This window comes from Artibeus jamaicensis, unplaced genomic scaffold (genome assembly GCF_021234435.1).
Source record: "Artibeus jamaicensis isolate MK-2021 breed Jamaican fruit bat unplaced genomic scaffold, CSHL_Jam_final contig_64, whole genome shotgun sequence".
NCBI lineage: Eukaryota > Metazoa > Chordata > Mammalia > Chiroptera > Phyllostomidae > Artibeus > Artibeus jamaicensis.
Window position 1 is genome coordinate 12,834,512 of NW_026521911.1, and position 26,955 is coordinate 12,861,466.

The 26,955-nt window shown below is 39.7% G+C and overlaps 1 protein-coding gene across 1 annotated transcript in view; it reads left to right on the top strand.

The window, feature by feature from the left end:
* The first annotated feature begins 3,174 nt into the window (after window positions 1-3,174).
* Window positions 3,175-26,955, top strand: part of CCDC83 (coiled-coil domain containing 83) — a 48,785-nt gene continuing 25,004 nt past the window's right edge. Inside the window, exons 1-4 of the mRNA XM_037167644.2 lie at window positions 3,175-3,269; window positions 8,708-8,792; window positions 17,942-18,104; window positions 21,443-21,610. Coding sequence (XP_037023539.2) covers window positions 3,175-3,269; window positions 8,708-8,792; window positions 17,942-18,104; window positions 21,443-21,610 — 511 coding nt within the window. The remainder of the gene's footprint in view (window positions 3,270-8,707; window positions 8,793-17,941; window positions 18,105-21,442; window positions 21,611-26,955) is intronic.

The following is a 26,955-nucleotide window of genomic DNA, read 5'->3' on the forward strand; positions in this document are numbered from 1 at the left end:
AAACATTATCTAACAGACGTCAGGATCTATCCAAATATCTAGAAAGGGCAGCCCTCCCATCTCCCAGCCTCCACAAAATTGTGACACAGTCATTAAGGAGCCTTCTAGGTATTCATGGCTCCACAAAGTCATGAAAAACAGTCTGTAGGAACTTTCTGCATAATGAGCCAGGATGCTGAGACTGCACAGGGGCAGACATACGCTTTCTTTCTGGGGTCATTTTGCAGAGTCAAGAAAAGCATTATGGACTAACTACATTGAAGAAATGATTATCATATGTCCTTTTTTATGAAACAGACTTCTTTTCACTGAGAAGCACTGAGGGAATATTTTTTAAAACATTTCTGACAGAAAGTGATTACGAAGTCGACTCTGAAAAGGCTGGAGACCTGAGTCTCTCAGCCGAGCCCCCTCACCTGCCCGCACTCCAGGGCGTGTGACGGAATGGCCAGGCCGAGGAAACACAGATGGCCCAGAGGGGGTCACACAGCAGCCGAAGGCCTCCATAGCGTGCACAGTTTGGCTGAAGTCTGTCACAGCTGTTGTCACTATTTTTTTAAAGTTCTGCTGGGGTATGCTTCTTTTTCCCTGCCAGTCTGAGAAATGTTCTTGCCTCTTCTGTATTCTATAACCTTGGCGCTAGGTAAAGCGCCAAGCACAGAGCAGGAGCTGAGTAAGTGTCTGTGTAGGTGTCTACTGACAAACAGATCAGGTGTCCATTGTCAGGAAATAGTCTAAGTGAAGCCTTCCTGGAAGATAATTACATTACTCTGTGAAGGTTTTATAGAAATCTCAGCCTTTACTGATATAGAAATCATCTGAGTGGTCAGGAACTATAAAACCTTATAAATATTTATAAAAATCCTCATTGTTTGTGGAACATTATCAAGTACAAAAGTGTATGTTGAGGTGAGGTCATTAGTTCTTGGCAATGATGCAACTACTAAGCAGGCAATCCAAATGGCTCACTAATTTTCTGGAAAGTGTGAAAAATGAATCTTAATTTACTTTATGCATAAGTCATTTGTGCTTAAGGGATCCACATTTTCACTCATATTTCATTAAAATCCTTTGCCATCAGCTGCAGTTAGGTAACTAATTATACATTAGTCACATAGTTGAAAACATGAGAGCCAGGTAACTGAGGTAATTTTGCAGATGAGGTCATTTTTCCCTCAGCACCAGATGGGTGCTGCAGGTGGGAACCATACGGCTTTGATCTGTTCCATATGACTCGGGAAGAAAATTAGAGATTAATGTACCTTTGTTTTAACTTTGAAATGAAATATTCTATAGTAAAAATCATTGCTAAATAGTAAATTATTATAAAATGGCACACTTGTCAGCATGCTACCTTTGTGTGCAACTGTCAAGTTAAACATAATTCTAAAATATAGAAAATAAGATAAAAGTTCAACTCTGCATTCAAAACAAAAAAAAAAGCAATTTTTTCCTTCGCTGACAAATTTCTGTGAACTGCGATGGTGTAATGACACATTTTGGTCCATAGCGTATGGAATTCTTTTCAATGCTTTCATAACTGAGAACATAGCAGTTAATATATTGCCTTGTCTTAATGTGTTAAATCTTTCTGTTGTGTGGCCTGTGTGATTTTCAGTTGGAAAGTATTGTAGTACATTTGCATTCACAAAAACCCAAATCAGTTAGAGTGCGGAGAGGAACACACTTCACTAGAGAGTCTCAGACACAAAGACTGAACCTCACTGGAGGCCTGGGTGTGGGAGCAACATGCCGACAGGAAAACAAAAAGTGTGTTTTCATTTCAGAGAGTTTTTCCACTGCGGATGTGAATAACCGCACGGACTGCCGGTCCAGTGGTCCAGATCGATGATGAATATGGACACTAGCAAACTTCACAGAGCAGCCTTTCCGCATATGGTCATACTTGGCTGCAGGCGGTCAGCTCTGCTTTTCCTTTGAAGAAGCACAGTCTGGAACTATAACCACAGGGGGCATAATATTGACTTATTAAATTCTCTTTCTATGTCAGACACTATGCCGGGTGCCTTATAAATATTAGCTTACTTAACCCTAATGACAGCTTTCAGAAGAAGATTTTTGGGTCTCACTTTACAGATAGTGAAACTGAAGCTCAAAAAAATTCAGTGACCTGCCCAAGGTTACATAGATACCAGGTGGTGGATCCAGGATTAAACACGTCTGCCTGTATTATTCATCCGTCTTAGTTATTTCTTCCTTCGATGAGCATTTGTTGCGCATCTGCCGAGCTAGGGCAGGAAGCCAAGTGATGCACCAGAATCGCATCGCGGATAGGTTCATGGAGCTTCCAGCCATTTAAAAAAATCAGCGAGGTTGTGTTCCTTCTCCCATACCCAGCTACTGTACACTGACTGAAAGTTAGGCAGTTAATTTTTAGAGGTTGGTGGAAATTGAAAGATTTTAAAAACCTGTTTAAAAAGACTATTGGTCTGAAAAGATGTACTTGAGTACTCATCAAATTTCTGAAGTATTCCTGTTTACTATAAAAATATCTGAACAGTGGGCCTGATTTGCCCTTTTTAAAATATTATTTTTGCAAATCTTTTATTATTAGGTGAACAGTTATTGTTAATAATAATAATACATTATTATTACATTGTATTTATAAGCCTCTTAACCACTTAAAAACACTTTAATGTGTGCTTTTATTAGCTCTTTATAACAACTATGACCAAGCCTAATTTCTTTGGATCCCAGTTTCTTGGTGCTCAAAGAAAATTGTGCTTTTGCATTGTCTTAATTTTTCCAAATTCACATTTACTGAGCAGCTGCTATGTGCAGTGCATTCTGCCAAACACTGTGGAGAAATGAAGTGGTTGAAAAAGTTCAGTCCTTGCTGTTGAAAAAGCTTGATAGGGGCAGCAGCTGTAGATGGATAACGTAAGGGGTGGATCACACACGGCTTTCTGGTGGAGGACCTGTACCTGGGCTGAGCACGGAATTCCCCGGACCCGAGAACCCGGTGATTTTACAACGTCCCAGACTGTGGTGGGTGTTAGGTGGGAGACAGTCTGGGCTGAAAAGACAGCTGTAAATTAAGTTTCAGCAATGTCTCATCTTGAGTAAATACAAGTAGAGGGGCAAACCCAAGAGTTTATTTGCTTTTCTTAATTTTTTTTTTCAAAACAGGTTTCTTACTAGCTAAGCAACACAATGGAAAATACAGCGAAAGCAAATAAAAAGGATATTCAAGATGGGCTGCCGAAAGAAGTGAAATTGCCTACCAGTGAAGCGTTTCTAGAGTATCAGTAAGCTTACATTGTCAACAGTCTCTTAAACCCAAAGGTTTCCACGTGTGGATGGTGACCGTTGTAAACACCTGTCCCGCTCCAACCAGAAATGACGCGTTCAAAAGCTGTCAAGGGCGGTGCATCCGAAACCCGTGTGGCTTTGAAAATCAATGTCACCCCAATAACTTCAATTAAGAATAAAATCAGATAATTTAAAATCTGTCGGCGGAGCTGGAATGGAGGTAGATGGAAGGCATAATGGCACTCTTGTGCTAAGTGCATATTTTAAAGAGTTTTCGAAACTTTAATTGTAATATAGTCCAAGGAGTAGCTAGGAGACAGCACTCATTACTGTGGTTTCAGCCCCTGCCTCCCCGCAGTGTGTCGCTGGTCACTTCCCATATATGCACACAACACCTTGCTGGCCATACTTTAAATCACAACATAGAATAGTTAGTGTACACTCACAGAAGAGTAAACAAGGAAAGTTTTCTTCTTTAACTTTTCATTTCCAGACATTCCAATTTGCATTATCTCCAAATAGCAACAGATCAAATACAAATGATTTAGAATCATTTTTAATAAGAACGATATTTCTTGATGTCCCACTCCCAGGAGCTGGAGACAAAACTAGAGGTAATACCTGTTCTATGCTGACGCCACATCCAACCAGTGGAAAGTGAGCCCCTTGAGAGCTTTTGAACCCTAACTTTTGGCACAGGGTTAGTGTTTTAATATGTAATTCTTAGGGAATGAATAATTACACAACTATGTCAGGCTTTTTCCAAATACAAATGTACTTCATGCATGCATTATTGAACTAATACTTGGATGTTTACCAAGAAGAAGGCAATTGCTGGGTAACGGAGAGGAGCAGTGAACAGGACCACCTGGTCCCTGCTGTAAGCACGAAGGACAGACATTAGGCAACTAATTCAAGCTTAAAAAAAAATTATATAGCTACAATTAAGGTGCTATGAAAAAAAGTGTAGGGCCCTGGCTGGGTAGCTCAGTTGGTTAGAGCATCATCCAGATACACCACAGCTGCGGGTTGGATACCTGGTGCATACGAGAAGCAATCAGTGAATGCATAAATAAGTGGAAAATAAACTGATGTCTGTCTATCTGTCTGTCTCTCTCTCTCTCTTCCTGCCCTTTCTTCTCTCCCTAAAAAAGAAAAATGCAGGGTGGCATAGCAAAGTCAGGAAAAGCGTATTTTAGGAAGCAATCCTTCAGCTGGTTTCTGAAAGAGGAGAGGCTGTTATAAAGACATATAGTTGTAAAGAGAAAGGGTTATGGAAAAGACACTGGGGCAAGAAGATGCTCTTTACAGCCCAGGAAATGAGACAAGGAAGGGGGCGTGGTGAGAGGGCAAGCCCAGACTCAGATGGTTTCATCCTTGGCCCGATCAGCCGAGCCCCGCGGAACACTTGCAATTCGGGAATGGCAGGTCATTTATTGGAGGGGACAAGGTGGAAAGTGGGGAATCCATGATAGTGGTGACTAGGTCTAATGATTTATTAAAATGTTTTACTTATTTAGTTTTAGAGAGAGAGGAAGGGAGGGAGAAAGAGAGGGAGAGCAACATCAATGTGTGTTTGTCTCTCATTCACCCCCTACTGGGGACCTGTCCTGCAACACAGGCATGCCCCCTGACTGGGAATCGAACCAGCGACCCTTTGGTATGCAGTCTAGCACACAATCCACTGAGCCACACCAGTCAGGGCTAAGACAATTATTTTTAACATTCAGGGAAATTCATCTCCTTCTTGAGAAACTATTCATGTGTTCTTTTTAGAAGGCAGTAGGTGAAATGGTTAGAACACTAAGAGAGAAAGATCCATAAAAAGGAACTTTTAACAAAGTTCTACTTGAGATGACTTTAAGTAATAACCAGATACTACCTGCACTTGGCCTAACTGAAAAGTTTCCTCATCTCGTCTTAGGAGAGATGGACAAAACATCAGACTCTGCAAATACAACCTGGTCTCTAATTTGTTCCCACGGTTTAGAGTGATACCATCCAATTACAACTGTTTCTCTCTCCTCTGGGTCAAACAGGGGCCAGTCTTCCCCCTATTTAACTGAGGTTTGCAAAAAGACAAACATTTAAAAATTCTCATGATCTAGTACAAGATATAAATTAAACATCCCGTGCTTTTGTTCTCTTTCCTTTGCAAAAAAAAACTGAATAAATAATCTCACGGACTGAAATAGCCATGGCCTTGCTGCTAGGGACACTTTACTCACTCCACGTGTTCCCAGGTGACAGAACTTTTGTTATGTGACCAATCGGCAAGACACACCTCATAGTCTGAGGAAGGGTTCTTTAAGGGTCCCCTGGCAGCATCTAATAGTTCTCTCATACAATCTCAGCTCCTAACAAAGAGCTGAGAGCATATAGTAGGTGGTCAATGATTTCAGAACAATTGAACTTTCTAAAAAATACATCCCAAGAAAATAATGTCATGAAATTCCATTGTTGTTTGGGAAGAGCTGAGACGGCTAACTGTAAACCTATAAGGTGATCATCTCTGAGTGATGATGGTTTTTATTTTCTCCTTGTATTTGTCCCCCTGCCCAAGTTTTCTGCAAGGAGTGTGGATCTAGAGATAGAAAAAATGTGGATAGAGATTTTTTTAAAGATAAAAGTATAGAATTTTTTGGAATCCGAATGTATTTTCCTTCTCAGAATTCTCAGTGAAATTGCTTGGAGGGAGAAAGTTGACATATTACCTCACTGGTTTATTATGCAACTTGCTTTAGCATTTACTGCGACATACGGGTTACTGGGCATTGCAGAGATGAGGGAGATATGAAAACAAAAAAGTATAGAGAATGGTGAATCTTGAATTCTTGCAGTGGCTAATCGTGTGGAGTTCTGAAGTTAAGCTTTATCTGCTTCTTAGTAAATCTATCTCTCCGTAAGGCCTGAGGGGATGGAAGTTAATTCCAAGGAGAATCTAGGCTAAGTTAGACCTACAGCTACCATCAGCTCCAGAAGCAGGGTGGGATGGGGGGGAGACGACGAAACTGCCAAAACCTTTACTAAAGATTAGGGTATCTCAGAATTCCCCTCAGCAGCTCTGGCTGGTATGGCTCAGTGGACTGAGCACCAGCCTGAGATGTAAAAGGCTACGGGTTTGATTCCCATTCAGGGCACATGCCTTCAGATCTTTCTGAGCTGCAGAGGGAGCAGAAGACAAAGCCCTGGCTGTTTGTCCCTCACCGCTCTGAGGGGAGGGGACACGTAGACTTAGTGTAGGGTGGATGTATATAGCAAATAAGAATACAGATGACCAATTTAATTTGAATTTCAGATAAGCTTTTTTTTAGCACAAGGGTGGCCCATGGAATACCTGGGGGTCGGACTGAACATAACCTCCAGTTTGACCTCTGCATCCTCAATGATCATCCAGGCAGGCTCTCAGTCCGAACCAGTGGAGACCACATACTTGCGATTCATTTGCCTGCTCTATCCTTGCAGAGAATTAGGATTACCATGTTTATAATTTTAGAAATTATGTGAGTAATTAGCATAGGCTCTTTTCAGATCATTTTCACTTATAAAATCTTCTAAATTTTTTTTCCTTAAAAATGGGAGGTAGAGCCCAGGCCCAGAGGTTCAGTTGGTTGGCACATCCTCGCGTACACCAAAAAAAAAAAAAAAAAAAAAAAATTGTTGTGGGCTTAATTCCCAGTCAGGGCACAAACCTTGGTTGCAGGTTCCATCCTGGTCAGGGCGAGTGTAGGAAGAAGACAATCAATGTTTCTCTTCTACATCAATGATTCTCTCTCTGTGTGTGTCTCTCTCTTTCAATAAACATATCCTTGGGTAATAATTTTTTTTAAAAAGGAGGTAATAAGCACACTCTTTCAAAATTTGTGTACACCTAAGCTTTAGGTAAGAAGTAAAAGATGGTTTATACTTACCTATACCTTTATTTGTAACTATTGTGAGGCCTAACTATAGTAGTTTTCCCATTTACCACTGTTCTCATATCCCATTATTTCCCCCACAGCATGTATCCCAGTGTGTAAAAAACATGTTTGTGTGTTTACTTCTTTAGTGTCTAGTAAAATGTGAGCTCTTTGAGGGCAGAGACCATAAAGATACTGCTCGTCACTGTCTCTGAATAGCCCAAACAATACTGGGCACATGGAGGCTGCTCATTACATCTGTGTTGTGTGGACCACTGCATGAAAGGGAACACTGACAAGTTTAACTGTAGAATTTGGGAACTAAAAAGGAAAGATGGAGTCCTTCTCCTTCAATTCTCTTATTTATGGAAGAACAAGCAAAGGCCTAAACAGGTTAAGAGGCAGTTTAGTGGAGAACCAAGCCTAAAACCCAAGTTTCATAGTATCCAAACAAAGCTTTTTTGGCACAAAAGAATTTGCTTGTTTTGTTTTCATGTCCCATTTTTCTCATGATTTGGAAAGAAGGGATCTTATTTTCTCTCTACTAAATATAAAACATCACAAGTATAAATGATCACTTGGAGGAAGGGATGAGGAAGTAAGATTCAAATTCAACTGAAATTTATTAAGTACTTACTTTATGTTAGAAACATTCAGATATGACTTTTTATTTTAACCCTAATAAATATATGTAGGACTGGGTATTGTTATCTCCACGGACAGCTTGGAAATCGAGTCTCAGAGAACTGACTTGCCTGCGGTCAGAGAGGTAAGAAGGAGCAGAGCAAGAGGGCAAATCGGAGTTCCTCATTCTGCTGTTCACTCCACTGTTCACTGCCCCACAGAACTGCTAGATTTTTGTGCTGTTTTTTAAATTGAAATGTGGGGTTTGTATAGAGCTATTTCTGTGGCTTTATTTTGGTCTCAGATTTAAAGTTATAAGTTTTACGAGGTAAGAGAGCTATAAAGATATACTTAACACTTCAAGTAGCCATCAAAGGGCCTATTATACCAAAGTCCTTCTGCACGTCTCTCTCTCTCTCATACCTAGCAGATGCTCAATAAGACTCGTGGGTGTTTATAAAAATGCATGGGTGTCAGGAAAGAAGCTTTTATTATTTATAGGAGAAATGATATACCAATGAACCAACAGGTATGCCTAGTTCACCTTACTATTTCAAGGAGATAAGCATGCCTTTATAAAGTCTTTGTTTTGTCATTTTTGTCTGAACATTTTTAGAATTTTAGAAAGCATGTTTTCAGTGCGCCCTTTTCTAGGTTCTTTAATGCTGAATTATTAATAGACAATTGGAAAGCATCAAGATTACTGCTATGAAATATAAATGGTGATGGATTTAAAAAACTGAACTTGACTCTCTAGTACATATTTAAAGGAAGATTTTAATCCCTAAATAGGTTTTTATAATATATTTAATACTGTATGACAACTCCAATAATTTAGTTTAATTTTAAAATTCTGTATCATTAATTTTTCTTGAGTAATTATAACTAATGTTATCTTTTTTTACTGTTAGCTGTCAAATCAAGGAAAATGCAGTGGAACGATTCATGATTCAAATAAAGAAGCTTCGAGAAAAGAACCAAAAGTACCATGAAAGAGTGAGTAGCAGATTTTAAAGTCCAAATCTAGTCATTAAACATTTATAGAAATGCTTTAAAAATTGTGAATTATGATGAAATACACCCTAGGAAATGATCTTAGTGCTTGTAATCGATGAATTTACATTCTATTTAGTTTTTTTGTACAAGTGAGGCAAGAAGGTGCTGCTGTTCCTATTATTTTATTTACAATGTCAAAGGAAATTAGTTTGAATTATGTTGTTTAGGTCATGAGGATGTTCAAAGTGTTAAAGCTCTAAAACTACATTAATCTTTTAATTTCTTATTTAACCAAGCTATACAACATTTTTATTTTTAATTTCTGTTATCTATTTTCTTTTAGATTTTCAGAATGTGAACATGAAAATTATTTGAAAAGTACAATCTTAGTTGCTAAAATGACTAAATTAATGTTTAAAATAACATGTATTTTCTTCAATCCTCATCTGAAGACATGCTTATTAATTTTAGAGGGAAGAAGAGAGAAAAGGAGAGGAACACCAATGTGAGAGAGAAACATTGATCAGTTGCCTTTCATACACATCCCTACTGGGTATCAAAGCAGCAACCTAGGCACGTGCCCTGACCAGGAATCAAACCCCTCACCTTTTGGTTTACACATGATGCTCCAACCAACTGAGCTACACTGGCCAGGGCAAGGTGATATATTGTTCTTATAAAATTAGATGAAAATAAATATCCAAGGAATGCTGTATATGACTATGAGACCTGAAGACCAACAGAAATAAAGTTTGAAAGCAGTAAATCATCATTAAACTTATCCCTTAAAGCAACCCATGAATGAGGAAATATTGAGGGTGTCCCCTATTAAAACATTCACTTTATATGGACCCTGAAACTTCCATGTTAAATGTTATTTGGGGAGGGGGTGCGTTGTCTAAAAAGACTATCAACAAATTTAATGAAATCTCGGGTCAGAGGCCTGAGTCTGCATCCTGACTGTATAACTTACTGCTGATGTTAGTTTGGCCAAAACTGGTGTAAGCCTTCATTCCCTCTTATAGAATGGGGATTCCTAGTCTTCTTCACAGGGCCAATTTGTTCATTCAGCAGATATTTATTGGCCAAGACAGGCCATGGTGGTGATATAACTGTGACCCTGACATGGTCACATTTCTCAAGGAACAGTCACTTTTAATAGGGACTATAACAAACTCAGGTCTATGGATGAGTGTGGAAAGTTTGGCCTAGCTGCTTGGAGTAAGCTGCCAGCAAGGGACCAATGGACAACTCCCGTGGTCAGAGCTGGGACTCCTCGGTCAGCTTTGCAACTTCCATTTGGTTGTGGAAAGGACAACAGATCAGGACGAAAGACTCACTTTCCCCCAGCCCATCAGTTGGGGCCAGAAACAAAGTTCTTGTTTCTATGAGGATTAATGCAGGAATAAGAGAGGCCTAAGTCTGCTCTTGGGGTCATTAGTGGACCCAGCAGGGTGGTACATGGAGTGGGCAAGCCTGGCTCCAACTGTATATATCTATTTTTTACATTTATGCTGTTACTGACCAGGGTTAAGCCACCATCATCTCTTACCCATCCGTCCTCTATCCAGGACATTTTCCACAGATTGCCCTTTGAACACTGTAAACCTTTCAGTGCTTAAAGCCTTACAGTAGCTTCCTATTGCACAGAAAATAAAATCCATACATCTTGGAGACTCTGCAAAATCTGACTTCTGCACACCTCTTCCACCTTGTCTCCAGCCACCCCACCCTTGGCTAACCACTGCTTCTTTTAAATCTTGGAAAACCTAATCAGTCTCTTGTTTTTGTACCTTTACAATAAAGAGGCTGTTTTCTCTTCCCAGAATTCTCTTCTCTTGGCTAGATCCTTTTAGTTCCCCCAATCTAAGCTGGAATGTTGAGGTTACATGTATTCAAATTGCTAACTTGAATATGACTCACGAGCAAGACATATTTTTCTCTTCAGTAGGTCAAAGTTAGAAACGTTCCCCTTCTTCCTACCCATTATCCCTTCTTATGTGTGTTTAGACTGACACCTCATTTATAATCTTTCACTCTGTTTGCATTCATTGTTCCACTTACCTCATCAGATATTTCATAGTTCACTGTGTCCACTTCCTTACCTCCCGATTCCTTCTTTCACTCCTACAGTTCCACCACTGCTGCTCTAGCAACAGTTACTAAGGACCGGTTTAGCCAGGTCCAATGGATGCTTTAGGTAGTTCTAACTTTACCCCGCGTCCCTTCAGCCATCATGCCTGTCACCTTGAAGCTCTTTGTCCTTTGGGTTCTACCACATCACTCTCCCTTAATTTTCCTCCCAGTTCTCTGATCAATTCTTCATGTTTTCTATTAGTGTTTTTTTCCTGGACTGATGTTCTGATCCCAAACCTTCTCTTTCAGTCTAACCTCTCTCTGGGTCACCTTACTGAACCCCACAGCTTCAAATGCCATCTCCACGGTGATCATTCTCATGTGTACATATGATGAAATTTCATAATTCTACACACACAAATTTTAGTGCATATAAAAACTGGTGAAAACAAATAGCATCTCTAGTTTAGTTAAAAACACTGTACCAATGTCAATTTCCTGGTTTTGACAATGTACTATATTAAATGTTATTACTGGGGAAAGCTGGGTGAATAGATGGGAAATCTGTGTACTATTCTGGCAAATTCTGTTCTTGTTCTTATGAGTCATAAAATTAAAAGGGTAAAAGCTCATAAAATGCCTTATAACAAAACAAAACTAATCCCTTTTTTGAAGCTTATTTACTGAAATTCCTTTCTTCTGTTTTATAATGTAATCATTATTTTTACCTCAAACAACAATTAATGTCACTTTGTAATATAAACATATTTTAGTACATTAGTGGATCTATCTAACTAAATTTTATTTCAGTCTGTAGCTCAAAATAAATTTTTCAGACACAATGAATTTTGTAACATGTCAGAAACATTTCCCTTCCATTTGAAATTTGTATGGAATTTGGGAAGTTTAATATAGATGTTAAATTTATGTATAATGGCAAATAGGGTATAATAATGTTTCTACAACATACAATTACATTTTTAGGACATGTGACACTGTTTTAATTTACAAATAAAAATAGCATGTTTGAAAATATAGTTATTGGTTTAATTTAATGTAACAATTGCATTCACTTTGAGAAGTATTGTGCTGTGTGAGGAAAGAAAGTTTTCTTTATTATATATTTCTCTATGAATTGTATGTAGTGATTTTTATATTATCAGTATCTTTGTAAATGTTTTGCCTATAGATCATGGCAAATATTTTTGATATGACATTTAATTTAGAGGTTGTTGTTGCCTTACTAAAATTAACTAACACAACTAAAATCAGGTAAGATTTACTTAGTAATGAGAGCATACTTGATAATTTTCTACTTCTACAAAAATAAGTAGAAAAGCCCACATTTGGTAAAAGGATTAGCAGGGCAGTAGTTTAGCAAGGAATATTTTCATTGCTATGATTCAAGTTTCTACAAATATCTCATTTTAAATAACTTATGTCAAGCTGAGTAATCCAATTTATTTGTAAGAAAACAAAACATAAATCTGTTTCATTCAAGAAAATGGAATATTTGAGAATTACTTGAAGAGTAATAAATGGTTTAATTTTCAGCTGCTAATATTGATAGATTATAACCAATAAAATTGAAGCAGTAATTAAAAAACTTCCAACAAACAGAAGTCCTGGACCAGATGGCTTTATGAGTGAATTTTACCAAACATTCAAAGAAGAATTAATACCTATCTTTCTCAAACTTTTACAAAAAATTCAAGAAGAGGGAATACTCCCAGTCTCATTTTGTGAGACCAGCATTATTTTCATTCCAAAACCACACAAAGACATTACAAAGGAAGAAAATTATACACCATTATCTCTGATGAACATAGATGCTGAAATCCTCAAAACGATATTAGCAAACTGGATTCAGAGATACATTACAAAGATCATACAATATGATCAAGTGGGATTTATTCCAGGAATGCAAGGTTGGTACAATATCTACAAATCAATAAATTCGATATGCAATATAAAGAAGATGAAGGATAATAATCACATGATCATATCAATACATGCAAAAAAAGCATTTGATAAAAATCTAGCACCCATTCATGATAAAACCTCAGCAAAGTGGGAATAGAGGGAACATACCTAAACACAATAAATGTCATTTATGACAAACACACTGCCAGCATCATACTCAATAGATAAAGACTACAAGCATTTCTCATAAGATCAAGAACAAGACAGGGATGTTCGCTTTCACCTCTCTTATTCAACATAGTACTAGAAATCCTAGCCACAGCAATCAAACAAGAAGAAGACATAAAAGGCATCCAAAGTGGAAAGGAAGAAGTAAAACTTATTATTTGCAGATAATGTGATGCTGTACATAGAGAATCCAAAAGATTCTAACAAGAAAATATTAGAACTAATATAAATGAATTCAGCAAAGTAACAGGATACAAAATTAATATCCAGAAATCAGTTACATTTTTATATGGCAAAAATAGAACTAACAAAGGGAAATTAAGAAAACAATCTCATTCACAATTGCTTCAAAAAGAATAAAATACCTACAAATAAATCTAACCAAGGATGTAAAAGCTCTGTATTTAGAAAACTGTAAGACACTAAAGAAAGAAATTGAAGAAGATACAAATAATTGGAAGCCCATACTGTGTACATGGATAGGACTAATTAACATCATTAAAATGTCCACGCTACCCAAAGCAAGCTATAGATTCAACACAATTCCTATCAAGATACCAATGATGTATTTCACAGGAGTACAAAAAATATTTCAAAGATTTATATGAAACCACATATAAAGGCCCCATATAGCAACAGCGATCCTGAGAAAGAACAACAAAGTTAGAGGAATCATGCTACTTAATATCAACCTATACTATAAGGCCATAGTAATCAAAACAGCATGGTACTGGCATTAAAAACAGACACATAGATCAATGGAACAGAATAGAGAGCCCAGAAATAAACCCACACTTTATAGCCAATTAATATTCAACAGAGGAAGCAAGCATATACAGTGGGCTAAAGATAGTTTATTCGATAAATGTTGCTGGGAAAATTGGACAAATAACTTGCAGAAAAATGAAACTAGATCACTTTGTTATGCCACACACAAGAATAAATTCAAAATGGATCAAAGACAAATATTAGACCTAAAACCATAAAAACCCTAGAAGAAGACATGGGCAGTAAAATCTCAGACATTGCTCATAAGAATATTTTATCTCACATATGTCCCCAGGCAAGGGAAACAATAGAAAAAATAAACAAAAGGAACTACATCAAACTAAAAAGTTTTTGCCCAGCAAAGGAAACCTTCGACAAAATAAAAAGACAACCCACAAAATGGGAGAACATATTCACCAATACATCTGATAAGGAATTAATATACAAAATTTATAAAAACTTATAAAACTCAACACCAAAAAAAAACCCCCATCCAATTAAAAAATGGGCAAAGGGCCTGAAAGACACTTCTCCAAAGAGGACATAGAATAGCCAATAGTCATAGAAAATATGTTCAATGTTACTAATCATCAGAGAAGTGCAAATTAAAAGCACAATGAATTTTGTAATAAAATTATATATATTAAAAAATAAAAATAAAACCACAATGAGATACCACCTCACATCTGTCAGAATGGCCATAAAAGTAAGCAAATAAATAAATACTAATTTTTTGACTAGCCCTACATTCCCCAAATTTTATCTTATGTTTCATCCTAACATGTTTATAGTTTTACCTTTTTCACTTAAATCATGGTCCATTTGAGTTAATTTTTATATAAATTATAAGACTTAGATCAAGGTTGTTTTCCCTTCCTCTCCCCCACCTCCGCCCTAGAGCAGCGAAATGGCAGAAGGCTCTAAACTTCCTCTTCTTATAAAGGCAATAATCTCATCGTGGGGCTCTGTCATGATGACCTCATCTACACCCAATTCCTTCCCAAAGGCCCCACAGCCAAATAGCATCACATTGGGGATGAGGGCTTCAACATATAAATTTCCAGGGTGGACATAACTTTAATCTCTAACACAGTAGTTCATTCCTTTTTAGGGCTGAATGATATTCTGCCTGCATGAATCTGTGTTAAAACCCACTACTAAAGTTCTCATTTCAATTACTGTACTTTTTAGATCAAGAATTTCTTTTTTTTTTAAATAATTTCTTTCTCTTTATTGCTATTTTCTATTTAGAGAGAAATTATTTTCATACTTCCCTATAGTTCTTTAGGTGTGGCTTCCTTTAACTCTTTGAATATATTTTAGGTAGCTGATTTAAAGTCTTTGCCTAGAAAGCCCAATGTCTGGGCTTTCTCAAGGACAGTTTCTATTGACTGCCTTTTTCCTTGTGTATAGCAAAATTCCCAATAAGAATATGCATGGACCATTCTTTCTTGGGGCTTTTTTGCATTCCTCATAATTTTTCTGTTCTTGAAAGTCAGACATTTTTGAATACTATAATGTGACAACTCTGAAGATTAGATTCTCTTCTCTCCCCAGAGTTTGTTGTTGCTACTGATTGCAGTTGTTGTTTGTTTACTTAGCGACTTTTCTGAACCAATTCTGTGAAACCTATGTTTTTTGTTATGTGTGGCCACTAAAGTCTTTGTTTGCTTAGCTTAGTGGTCAGTTACTGATTAGACAGAAATTTTTTTAATGTCTCTAAACAATACATTTCCCAACCTTCGCTGCAGGCCTCTATGTGCTTGCTGGGCCACAACTTCGACCCTCAGCCAGTCAACTTACTTCACCTTCACCTTTGCTTCTTGCTTCTGCAGAACCTCAAGGTCAGCCAGAGGTGAGTGCTTAGGGCCTTCTTAGGTCTTTCCTAAGCACCCACCCAGCTCTCAGTATGCTCACAGCCTTATACATGCATGTGACCTTTTAAATTCCTGAGAATATATCAAAGCTCCCTATGGACATCTCCTCTCCAGCTTTCCTTTAAAGTTTTTTTTTTTTTTCTTGTCAGTTTGTTGTTTATCCCAACTGTTATACCACCACAGGGAGCTATAATGTTTAACAATTGCCTGTGATTGTTTTTGACCAACTTCAATCTGGGAAGAGGGCTATTCACACAAGCTCTGAGTTAGGTCAAATAAAGACAAGGTTTGCTGATGGGATTTCCCAGGGAACTACCGGATACATCAAATAATGATGGTAAATTGGGGATCGTGCTTTGGAAGAGTCTGCTCCCCACCGCTTTTCTCCCTGACCCAGGGAGAAACCCAGGCTGCTAGGCTGCTGGTTCTCACCATGACTGTAAGGCTCCTGGTTTTGAGAGCAAAGTGAAATGCCACCAAGCTCACTGTCCTTACCCACATTCAACTCTTCTGCTTGAATAAACATTCTCTAGAAGTTATTACAAGCCTTTAATTTCTGAAAAGTCAATTTTGACAATTTTGACAGTTTTCTAATTGCTTTTACGAAGGAGAGGATTTTGGGAGGTTTTTATTCAAATATTTCTGCTTATGTCACTCCCAATAAGATTTTAAAGAGTAGTTTAGAAGGAGATTCAGTTTTCAGATTTAGCATATTATGAATCCCTTAGTATTAAAAATTCTTCAAAGACAGAATTATGATGTTTAGAATATTGTGAACAAAATATCAGAGAAATTAAACCACTAAATTTTGAATATCATACCTTTTAACCCTTGTTCGCAATTTTTGAAATTACTAAAAGCCTATCCATCCAAATTCTTTTGGGGGGGGCTATTATCAATACTGAGCATCATAAATTTTATCGCCTATTCCTTTTGCTCAGTTTGTCAAAGTTTTAAATTAAAATTCTAATGCACTGAAATGACAATCAGATCACACATCTTATGGAATAACTTAAAGAGCATTAAAGTAACATTAAATCCTAGTTTATTAAACCAATGCTTATTTTGCCAAACATTTTTAAGAAATCAAGTTTTTCAGTCCTCGAGTTTAAAGTTTGTTGGGTTATGTAATAAAGAATGGAGTTTTAGTAGGCTCTAATACTATCAATACATCATAAGTTCTTTAGGTTACCTGAAAGAACCCTTCTATCCAAAGTGTGGCTGATGGGCCAGCAAGCTTGGCATTACCTGGAACTTGTCAGAAATGTGCCAAGTTTACTGAATCAGAATCTGCGTGTTGGCAAGGTCCCCCAGTGCCTGGCATACACAGTAAAGCTTGAGAAGCACTGGCCTAAAGAATCAATTCTGAGAGAACAAAATACTCTCAAAGTATCTAAGTAAATTAAGAGGATAAAAGACATGAATAGCTGAAATAAAATATAGTGTTGAAAGTTACAATAAAGAGCATGTTAAACTATAGGCAAATAGTTTAAGGCAAATAGTAAGGCAAATAGTAATTTTTAAAAATATATTGAAATATTTAAGTATATACATGTTATTAGGTATTAAAAAGTTGAAAGAAAGACACCAGGGAAGTATTAGAACTCTAAGAGATCCTAGGAAAATTACAAGGAAAAATGTATTAAGTTCACACATACTAAAATATCTCTGCATATACATAATGAGATAGCAAGGGCAAGCGTAAGCTCGAAGTTGATGAAATATAAGAAGCTTGGAACACAGAGGATATAGCCATGGAGGAAACCCAGTCCATATTTTGGTGAGTAGCCATCACCCTAAAATACGAGAACTAGGGTCATTTGTAAAAAAAAAAAGCAAAGAATAATGTAAATGCCACAAAACCAGCACTTTTTGTCTGCTTTGCTCACATATCTATCCCTAGTGCACAGACGACCACTCGGCCCCACAGATGCTGACTGAATGCCGGCTGAGTGCTGAAGAAGGTGGTGCTAAGCAGAGAAAGGGAACTCCAAGGGCTGATTTTAGTGTTCATTGATTCTGTTATGGGGTGAGAGACTGGTAGATTAGTAACACAATTTTTTAAATGTAACTTGCTATCCGATAGTTACCATGTTGCTGGGTTTAATTTTGTTTTGTATCCCATGTTCCATAAACTTTCAGAGGTATTATTATATAACTCATTTCATTAAATATTTCCTTCTGACTTTGCAAGCCTCAGTGTGTGCCTGTGTTTTGAGGAAAATCAGCATAAACACTTGAGCAGATGTAGTTAACAGCTTCTGATTTTCATGACAGAATCGACGCTTAAAGGATGAACAGATTTGGCACATCCGGAACCTACTCAAGGAACTAAGCGAAGAGAAGTCAGAAAAGTCAAAAGTCGTATCAAGAGAGGACGTGGAAACAGCAATGAAGGAGAAGTGGCAGTTCGAGAGAGACCAGGAACAAAACTTAAAAGGTGATTTAAGCACTTAGAAAACTATCATAAATATGAATCAAGTTATTTCTCGAATGCATTAGTGCCTGTTTCCTAATATGTTAAAAGTGCTGTGAACATACAGATGACCACAAACAGAAACACATGTAGGTGAATGAACAGGAGGGAGAATAAAGCAGCAGAGACGCTGAAATCAAGTGTGAGGAGGAGGAGTAAGGACAGTGATCAAAAACAAATGGAAGCCATGTGACTGTCACACACTGGACAACATCCTGTTAGATACTCTGAACTCCTGGCAGTGGGGATTTGTAGTTTATTTGGGGAGATTCTCTTGTTTGGTGGTTTCATTGGCTTCAGTGTCAGTTCAGACTTAGGAATGACTGAGTATAACCGTGACGCTCCCCCAGCCCTATATCTCCATGGAGCTAAGCTCCTCCTCCCACCCCCATTTAGATGAGGAAAGAAGGATTCGAGTTGGGAAAAGGCAGTTTGGAGGACAGGGATAGAAATGATGTGAAGTGCTGACTATGAAGGACCCAGAACATACTGTTGCCATGGGTTTGGGAAACACCAGGATCCTGCAGGTAAGTCACACACACAGTTTTGACACTTACATTTTTTTTAAATCCTATTCCTTTATCTCAGACATCCTGCCAAGATTCCTAAAACCACTTTTGCCAGAACCCCTATAAACACCATGTCTGCTAGGAAGCTGGAAAACCTGGCAGAGAGACTTGAGTGCTATCAGGAAGCAGTACTTGAAGCTGGGAGGCAAAACAAGGGACGAGAGTTTCCTGATTTTCTCCAATGTTTCAGAGCCTGCATATCCAAGCACTTTGCACAGAGCAGGCATTCCATTCATAGATAACTTGTTGTTTTGAATGAAACAGTTACCAACACCAAACATTACTCAGCAAACTTCATTTTTCAGGGTCTCCAAAATTGTTCCCATAAACCTCCACCTACCTACCCAGGTCTCTTTATGGGCAACAGTGATGTAATGAGATGGTAGATACTGTATTGTGTGGGTTCCTTTCTGGGAAAGTTTTGCTTAGGTTTGGAAGGAATATTTTAATAAATCCCTTGAGATGGGAGTGAGACCAAAACAGATACTACTCAGATGTGCTCAGTGAACTACCTCACATGGGAATGGGCCAGTGAGTTGAGGTGTGCCCGTCTGTGGTTTGGACTCAGTTCAAGGCGCATATGTCATACCAGAGTGGAGCACAGCAAAACAGGCCTGGGCACGCACGTGGTCCAAGGAAGAAAGCCGCCCACAGATGCTGAGGAAGAGAGGGGAAGGGAGAGAACAGACTGAGAAGGATTCCTCAGGCAGTTGTGTTATGTAGCAGGTGGTCACTTGCGGCTGGCCCTGGTTGGTGGACGGCAGCCCTCCCATCAGGTGGCCGCTGGTTTCAAGACAGAGTCTCATCCCATCCAGACCTGCTGAAGCAGCATCTGCATTTGACAAGATCCTAGGGGATTCCCATGCACAGTAAGGTCTGAGAGAGACTGATGTAACCTCTTTCTTCCAACTTGTTACGACTCTTTCAGTTACAAGGATAAAATCTAATCCAAACTAGCTTAAGCATAAAGAGGAAGGTAATTTTTTTTACATAACCAAGCAGAAAACGCAGGGTGACCCAGAGCCTCACAAGCTGTCAGGTCCCAGCTTTTCTCCCCCCCCCCCCCGCCCCCACGCCCATCTCTCTCCTCTCCCTCCCCTTCCTTCATCCTCCCCGTCTCCTTCATCCCTCCCCTCTCTCTGTCCTCTCCCGGAAAGTTGGCTCCTTTTTCTCAGGCTGTTGTCCCCATGAGGCTGGAATACTAACTGTAGACATCTCTGATCTTACATCCTTATAACCTCAAAACGGAGGCCAGAGAGACATGTTTTCTACCAGTTTCAATAAAAGTATTTCCATGGAAGGACTCTGAGCATGTGCCTAGCTTGGGACACGTGCTCGCACCTGGGCCGATCCCTGTGGTCCGGGGACGGGACCCCTGTAACTGGCCACGTACAGGGTGGGGTGAGAGTAGGTTCACAGTTTCGAGCATGTGAAACAGAGTTTTATTCTTGGGTTATTATTTATTAATTACAGTATCATCTTCCATACAAACTACTGTAAACCTACTTGCACCCCACTGTATATTTGACGGGGAGTAGGAAAAGCATGTTACTCGAGACTGGAAGTGAAGAGGGCCTGTGGAAAAGTAGAACAACAGCCACGACGTCCATCTCTCTTTCAACGTCTTCGATGATGGCAACCAGCACGGCCCCCCAAAGCTGACCACGGCACCGGGCCGAGGCAGCAACGGTCTGCTCAAATAAGAGGACAGCTGGCCATCTGGGCTATAGGAGCACTAGTTGTTTAATGACAGCAACAAGTGCCATTTATTAAAGGATTTAAAAATATCATCTTACTTACATCTTTGGCAAAAGACATGTCTGGAGTCCTTTTGGGGCATCAGACTGAAGAACATCTCTCTGGCCTGATTGGAACTCTTCAGACATCCCATAGGCATTTTCTAGGACCAACTAAGGGCCAGACTCTTGCTAAGTGCTGGATTTGCGGAGCTGAGTAAGATGTGGCATCGCGGTCACGGAGCTCTCAGACAAGATGTGTGTGGCAGTAAGCCAAACGGACACTAAATTCATTGTACCGGCTCTCTGTAATGCTTCCTTTCCCATAACATGCAGCCTAGTGATTGAGTAGCATATCACGATTCTCAGGGCTTCCAGGGCAAACTGAGAGCTTATATGGTTCAGATTGGGTAATATTTGTACATGTTTAACTAGGAAACTTATCTTTCACCCTGAAGTCATACAAGTGAGGGTGGGGAAAACATGTGGTGTGACTGTTGTTCCACACAGATGAACTTTAGATGAAAGGCTCACACAACTTATTTATAGGAGGGGTCACCGAGGACTATGGACTCACATAAAGTGAAATCACTGCCCAGGGGTGTAATGGCCAGAAAAATGACAATTTACTAATAAAATGTATATGTGACATAATAAAATGTATATGTGACATAAGATAGGATCCTTATAAGTTGTCACAATTTAAACCTGTGGGTTCCTAGGCATATAGCTTAATTGTCTGTTACAACTCTCATTCACAGCCCCAAACCACACATCTACTTTAGAACTAGAATTTTAATTTTACTTAGAGTTTGAATCACGAGGTTTAGTTAAATAGTTTGGATAGTTTCTATTTCCTTCAATTGTAGATATAAAATTGGATTTATGAGATAACAGCATTGTAATATCAGAGCCTAACTCCATAAAAGCAGACTGCAACACATAATGATTACAAGGATGGTAGAAATGACATGGTGTTTTGATTTTCTTTCAACAGATATGCGCTTGCAAATAAGTAATGCTGAGAAACTATTTCTTGAGAAACTCAGTGAGAAGGAATATTGGGAAGAGTACAAGAACGTAGGGAGTAAACAACATGCTAAACTCATTATCTCCTTGCAAAATGACATCAATAAAGTTAAAGAGAACGCAGAGAAAATGTCAGGTCAGTTGCAACAAAGCTAGCTCAAGTTCAGTAAAACACCCTTGAGAAGGCAGACATTTGATGGAAGAAAAAAAAAATGGGTATCCCTGAATCATTTGTTCCTCTCTGCTGGGTCAGCGCGAACAGTTTGAGCCCAAGGGCAGAGGTGGGGAGAGGAAACGGAGAAACTATCCCAGGACCACCTACGAAACCGGGCAGGGGAAGTAAAGGAAGGGGAGGTGGGTGGAGAAACTGTTGTCAAGGAGGAAGTTTCATTCAGTGGGTGGTGTCTGTGTGCTCCCACACCTGGGTCTGAGGTAAGTTTGCTGAGGCAGGAGGGTCCTGGGCCCGTGTTATGTTAGAAAGGCAGCCCACCTGAGGCAAGCTAAAGCAACCTCAGGTAAATGCTAAGTTCTAGTCAGAAAAGACTGGAGAGTGAACACAGGAGGGGAAGTGGAGAAGGTATGGAGCAGATGACATGAGGTGTGGTGAAGCTTACCAGGACTAGTTCTGGGAACCATGAGGTCCCCTGTCTGTCACTGTGACTAGCACAGTGGCTTAAAGGAACCCCGGAGACCCAGAGTCAGGAAAATCATGGGACAGAGCGAACAGAAGCGATCCGGCTTGCAGGGACACCGTGGGTGGATGGCAGTGCTGAGCCCAGTGGGTGATGGTGCCCCGCACTGCAGGGGGTCCTGTGAGGTCGTTCCCATCGTCCCAGGCTGACGGCCTGTCCGGACACCCCACTTCTAGACCAATGTTTACGTGAGTTTCTCAGCTAGGGGTCTCTGCACTATAATGGTAGTATAAATTGGGCCCCAAATTAGTGTGGGCTTGGAATCACACTTTTTCGAAAATTGTTCTTATCCCCAAAAGAAAAGTACCGAGTGAGAGCGTGACACCTTCCTCCTCCTCCTGCCTGCTCCCCAGCCACTCCGTCCTCTCTCTAGATAAAACCACGATGACCAGTTTCTTATGTAGCCTTTCAGAAAGATTACAGCTGTGTAAACAAACGGCATGCCACACAGGCGATTTTTTGCATGACAATATGGACAGCACTTCGTATTAGTACTTCCCTCATTCTCCCAGTGGCCACTGTGTTTGGTTGTACTATAATTTTTTAACCAGTCCCCTACTCATAAGCATTTAGGTCATTCAGTGTCTTTGACTATTACAAATAACGCTGCAATGAGTATCCTTATAATACACATGTTATTTTACACTGATGACTATGCTTGTATTCGTGCAGTTTCATTTATGTGTATCTCTAAGGAGAAATGGCTGGCCCAAGCAGCCCAGTTATTTTTGTTTTGATAGGTCTGTCCCTCCAAACAGGTTGTACTCAGTTTATTCCTGACGGGCCTGGGGATGCCTTTTTCCCCAGATCGTCAACAACAGGGGACATTACCCAACTCTTTGTTCTTTGTCAGTCTTGAAAGGAGAAAACTGTATCCCGCTGTAGCTTTGATTTATATTTCTCTTATAAGCACCAGTGAGTATCTTCTCCTAAGTTCAAGGACCATTTCAATTTTCTTTTCTGTGAACCGGCTGTTTTGCCCCCTTCACCCACTTTTCTACTGTGTTGTGGAGCGCTTCGCATTTTCAGGAAATTAGCTCTTTAACAGTGATAGAAGCTGCAAATGTCTTTCCCATTGGTCATTAGTCTTTAATTTGTGGGATGTATGTATGAGAAAATTTTGTAGTCTTATAATTAAATTTATGATTTTTTTGAGGTAGGAAACCAATTTTATTTTCTGCCAGATGGTTTTCCATTGTCCCAGCACCATTTGTCAAGTCATCCATTTCTACCCTACTGATCTGAGGTGCTGACTTTGTCTACTTAATTTCCCATTTGTATTTGAATATCTTTAAATACTTCTATGCTGTTCCATTGATCTGTCTATGTATTTGTGCACCAGTACCATACTTTTAAAATAGTTATTTTTCTGGAATGTTTAAAATATTTTAAAATTTTACCCAGGTTTTTTTCAAAGATTTTGTTTATTTATTTTTAGAGAGAGGGGAAGGGAGGGAGAAAGAGAGGGAGAGAAACACCAACGTGTGGTTGCCTCTCATGCGCCCCCTACTGGGGACCTGGCCTGCAACCCAGGCATGTGTCCTGACTAGGAATCGAACCTGCTATCCTGTGGTTCACAGGCTGGCACTCAATCCACTGGGCCACACCAGCTGGGGTCCAGTTTCTTTATTTTATATTTTTAAAGTAGAAAGAGTGATCTTCTCAAGTAAACTCAACTCATGATCTTTTTTTAACTCTATTTTTATTATTGACACGGTTGCAGGTGTCCCCATTTTCTCCCACTTTCCCCACCTCCAACCCAGTCCCACCCTCAACCCCATTATCTGGGTCAGACATTTGGATGATTTGTTTCAGCTAAAAGTTTTCATGCTGTCATATCCAACTTCGGGGTGGTGGTAGTGACATTTATACATTGAACTATTGTACTTACTGGTTGTGCCTCAGTTTATAGCCCTGCTTTGGTATCGTGGGAAAATGGATGTGATGGGCGTACCCTTTTTGCCATTCATTTCTCCCACCCATGCAGCAGCACCTCTTCCCTGAAGTGTTAAAGCACTTCAGGGGCCACAAATTGGACACAGTGATTACGAGGGGGACTCCTAAATCGATTTGTGTGCGGCCTTACTACCAGCCTCCCCTCTTCTTCTGCCACGCCCCCCATTCTCCCATGATTTCTCTGGAAATCTTCTCCCAAACCCGTGTTTGTGGGGTTCATGTTAGTTAAATTGCTTCACTTGTGAGGATCAAATATTTTAGAAAAAAGAGGGTTTCTGAAAGTGAAACAGGATGTTAAAATGAAACTTCTTCAGCCTCACTTGAAACTGGGGTGGCTATGTAATGGACACCACATTCCAAGGTAAAGTGAGAGACCACGGAGCAAACTTGCAATATGATGAGACGGAAAAATGGTTCCACACTTTCAACCACTGAATTCCGGTCTATAAAAGAAGTTGGAGAGGGCAAGAAAAGATTATCAGAAATTAGGGGATAGTTTTTTCAAAGAACTCACGATATGCTATAAGTTCTGCACTGTCCCCCAATGGGACAGGTGAAGGGTAATTCTTCCTTTGCCTCAAATCAAAATAGAAAGTTTTGCCTTGGTTGGTGTGGCTCAGTGGATTGAGTGCTCGCCTGCAAACCAAAAAGTGTTGCCATTTCGATTCCCAGTCAGGGCACGTGCCTGGATTGCAGGCCAAGTCTCTAGTTGGAGGCACACAAGAGCCGACCACACACTGATGTTTCTCTCCCTCCCTCCCCATCTCTCTAAAAAAAAAAATTGTTTTTAAAAAAGATGGAAACTTTTCAGGGAATTTCCTCAGATTGTTGGATATGTGTCCCCTCCAGTTTAGGGGATATTCAGATCTATTTTCATCCCTGGGAAATCCATGGGGCATGTGGCTGACTCGCTAATAGTTCTGAGAGCAGAGCCAAGAAGAGGCAGCTGCTGCCCTGGCCTAGGCCTGCGTCTTAGTCCACGTGGGCTGCTATAACAAAGAATCATAGATTAGGTGGCATAAAAAACCGAAATTTATCTCTCACGGTTCTGGAGGCTGAGAAGTTTAGGTCAAGGTGCCAGCAGATTCAGTGTCTGGTGAGAGAACCCACTTCCTGATTCATAGGTGGCCAGCTTTGCACTGAGTCCTCAAGGTGGAAGGAGCAGGGGAGCTCTCTGGGCTTTTATAAGCCTGTATGTGTGGGAGGGAGGAGGAGATTAACAGCCAGAGGCCAGAAGACTGGTCGTTAGTCAACCTCCAAAGACAGTACATCCCTGCAGGAAGGAAATGCAGGTCAAATGTAACTAGCAATGGGGGAGGTGGTCCTCTGAAAAATGACAGCAATGCCCCACGAGAGGAGGAATCAACCTTAAACGCCAGCAAGGACCAGAAAGGGAAACATTCGCTTGGGGGACTGTCAGTCAAGTGAGAGCTTTTCGTCCCTTTCCACGCTTTAGCCAGAAGGTGATGTTAGGATATTAGACATAGGAAACTGGTCACTGAGATCATCTAGGACATGTTCATTCTCTTAATAAAGGGAAAGGAAACCTTAGATTAGGCCCAGGAATAGAAAAAGGGTGGGGTTATTACAAATCATTAGATATTAGAGTCACGGATCACTTTTACTTTTTGTCCTTTACCAGGTGCACAGGACAGGGACCCATAGAAGCTCTTTGTGCACTGGCAGTGAGTTAAAAGACTCAGGTTCAGGTCCACGTACCAAAAATAACATTACTTCTTTGAATGCCAACTTCCTCCTCTGTAAAATAAGAGTCCCTCGGTGATCTCCAAGAGAACCCACATTTCCAGCACCTGTTTTCTACACCTTACCTAACCCTTACCAGTCCCTTTGAATTAGGTATCAGTGTGCATTTAAAGATGAGGAAACAAGAGGTCCAGAGAAGCTAATTGCTTTAACCAAACTCATAAGCTTAGTAAGTAGTAGAAAGGCAATTTGAACCCATGTGTACGTAACACCAAACCAATAAGCTTCCATAGTCCTCCCAGCTCCATGATTCAGTGAGGTAGGGATGGCTCTCTAATAGACACTGTGCCTGGGAAATTGCTACATGGCAACTACTGCCACCTGCCCTTGCTCAGTTTTCTCCAGACGGGGCTGAAGGGAGGCCACCGCCCCAGGAGAGGATCAGCACAATGAAGCTGCATGACACCAGAAGCATGTGAAGAGTAGACAGCAAACTCCCAGAAAGCTGTGGAGGAGTAAACCAAAGCGCAGCCAGATACAATAGAAAAAGGGGAACAATGCAAAGCAAGCCTCAGCCAGGGCTGTTTTTCGGTCAGTTTCTGAGAAGTACCACACTTAACTGGGCATCTAAGCAGCCAAGAGTCTAAAGGCACAAGGTCATAATCTCCCAAGCTCCCACTTGCAGTGTCTCAGGCTTTTATGAGAAGGAGGCTTTTATAGACTCTCAGTTTCTCTGGCTGTATTCACAAATGAATAGTTAATAGTTGTTACCTGAAACATCATCTGAATCACAAAGGATAACAATGAGATCTTCACATCCTCCCTTGTGCTGGTTACTCTGCTTTTCAGAAGGAAAACAGTTCATGCAATTTTTTATGGAATTTGAAACAGAGTTGGATGTCACTATTGCTTTTTCAGTATGAAAATGGCAAGTGAGAGAGCTACAACTTTAGTGAGAACATATTTGGTCATCTATTTTTTATGATTTACAGCAAGAATCAATATTTCATGCTATCAAGTTCCATGTTTTATGGGTTCTGTTAGATGCTAAGAATGTAAAATTTATTACGGCTAACCTCCTGATGCACTGCAACTCTTAGACTGATTTTTGTGTTTGGGGGGGTAGAAG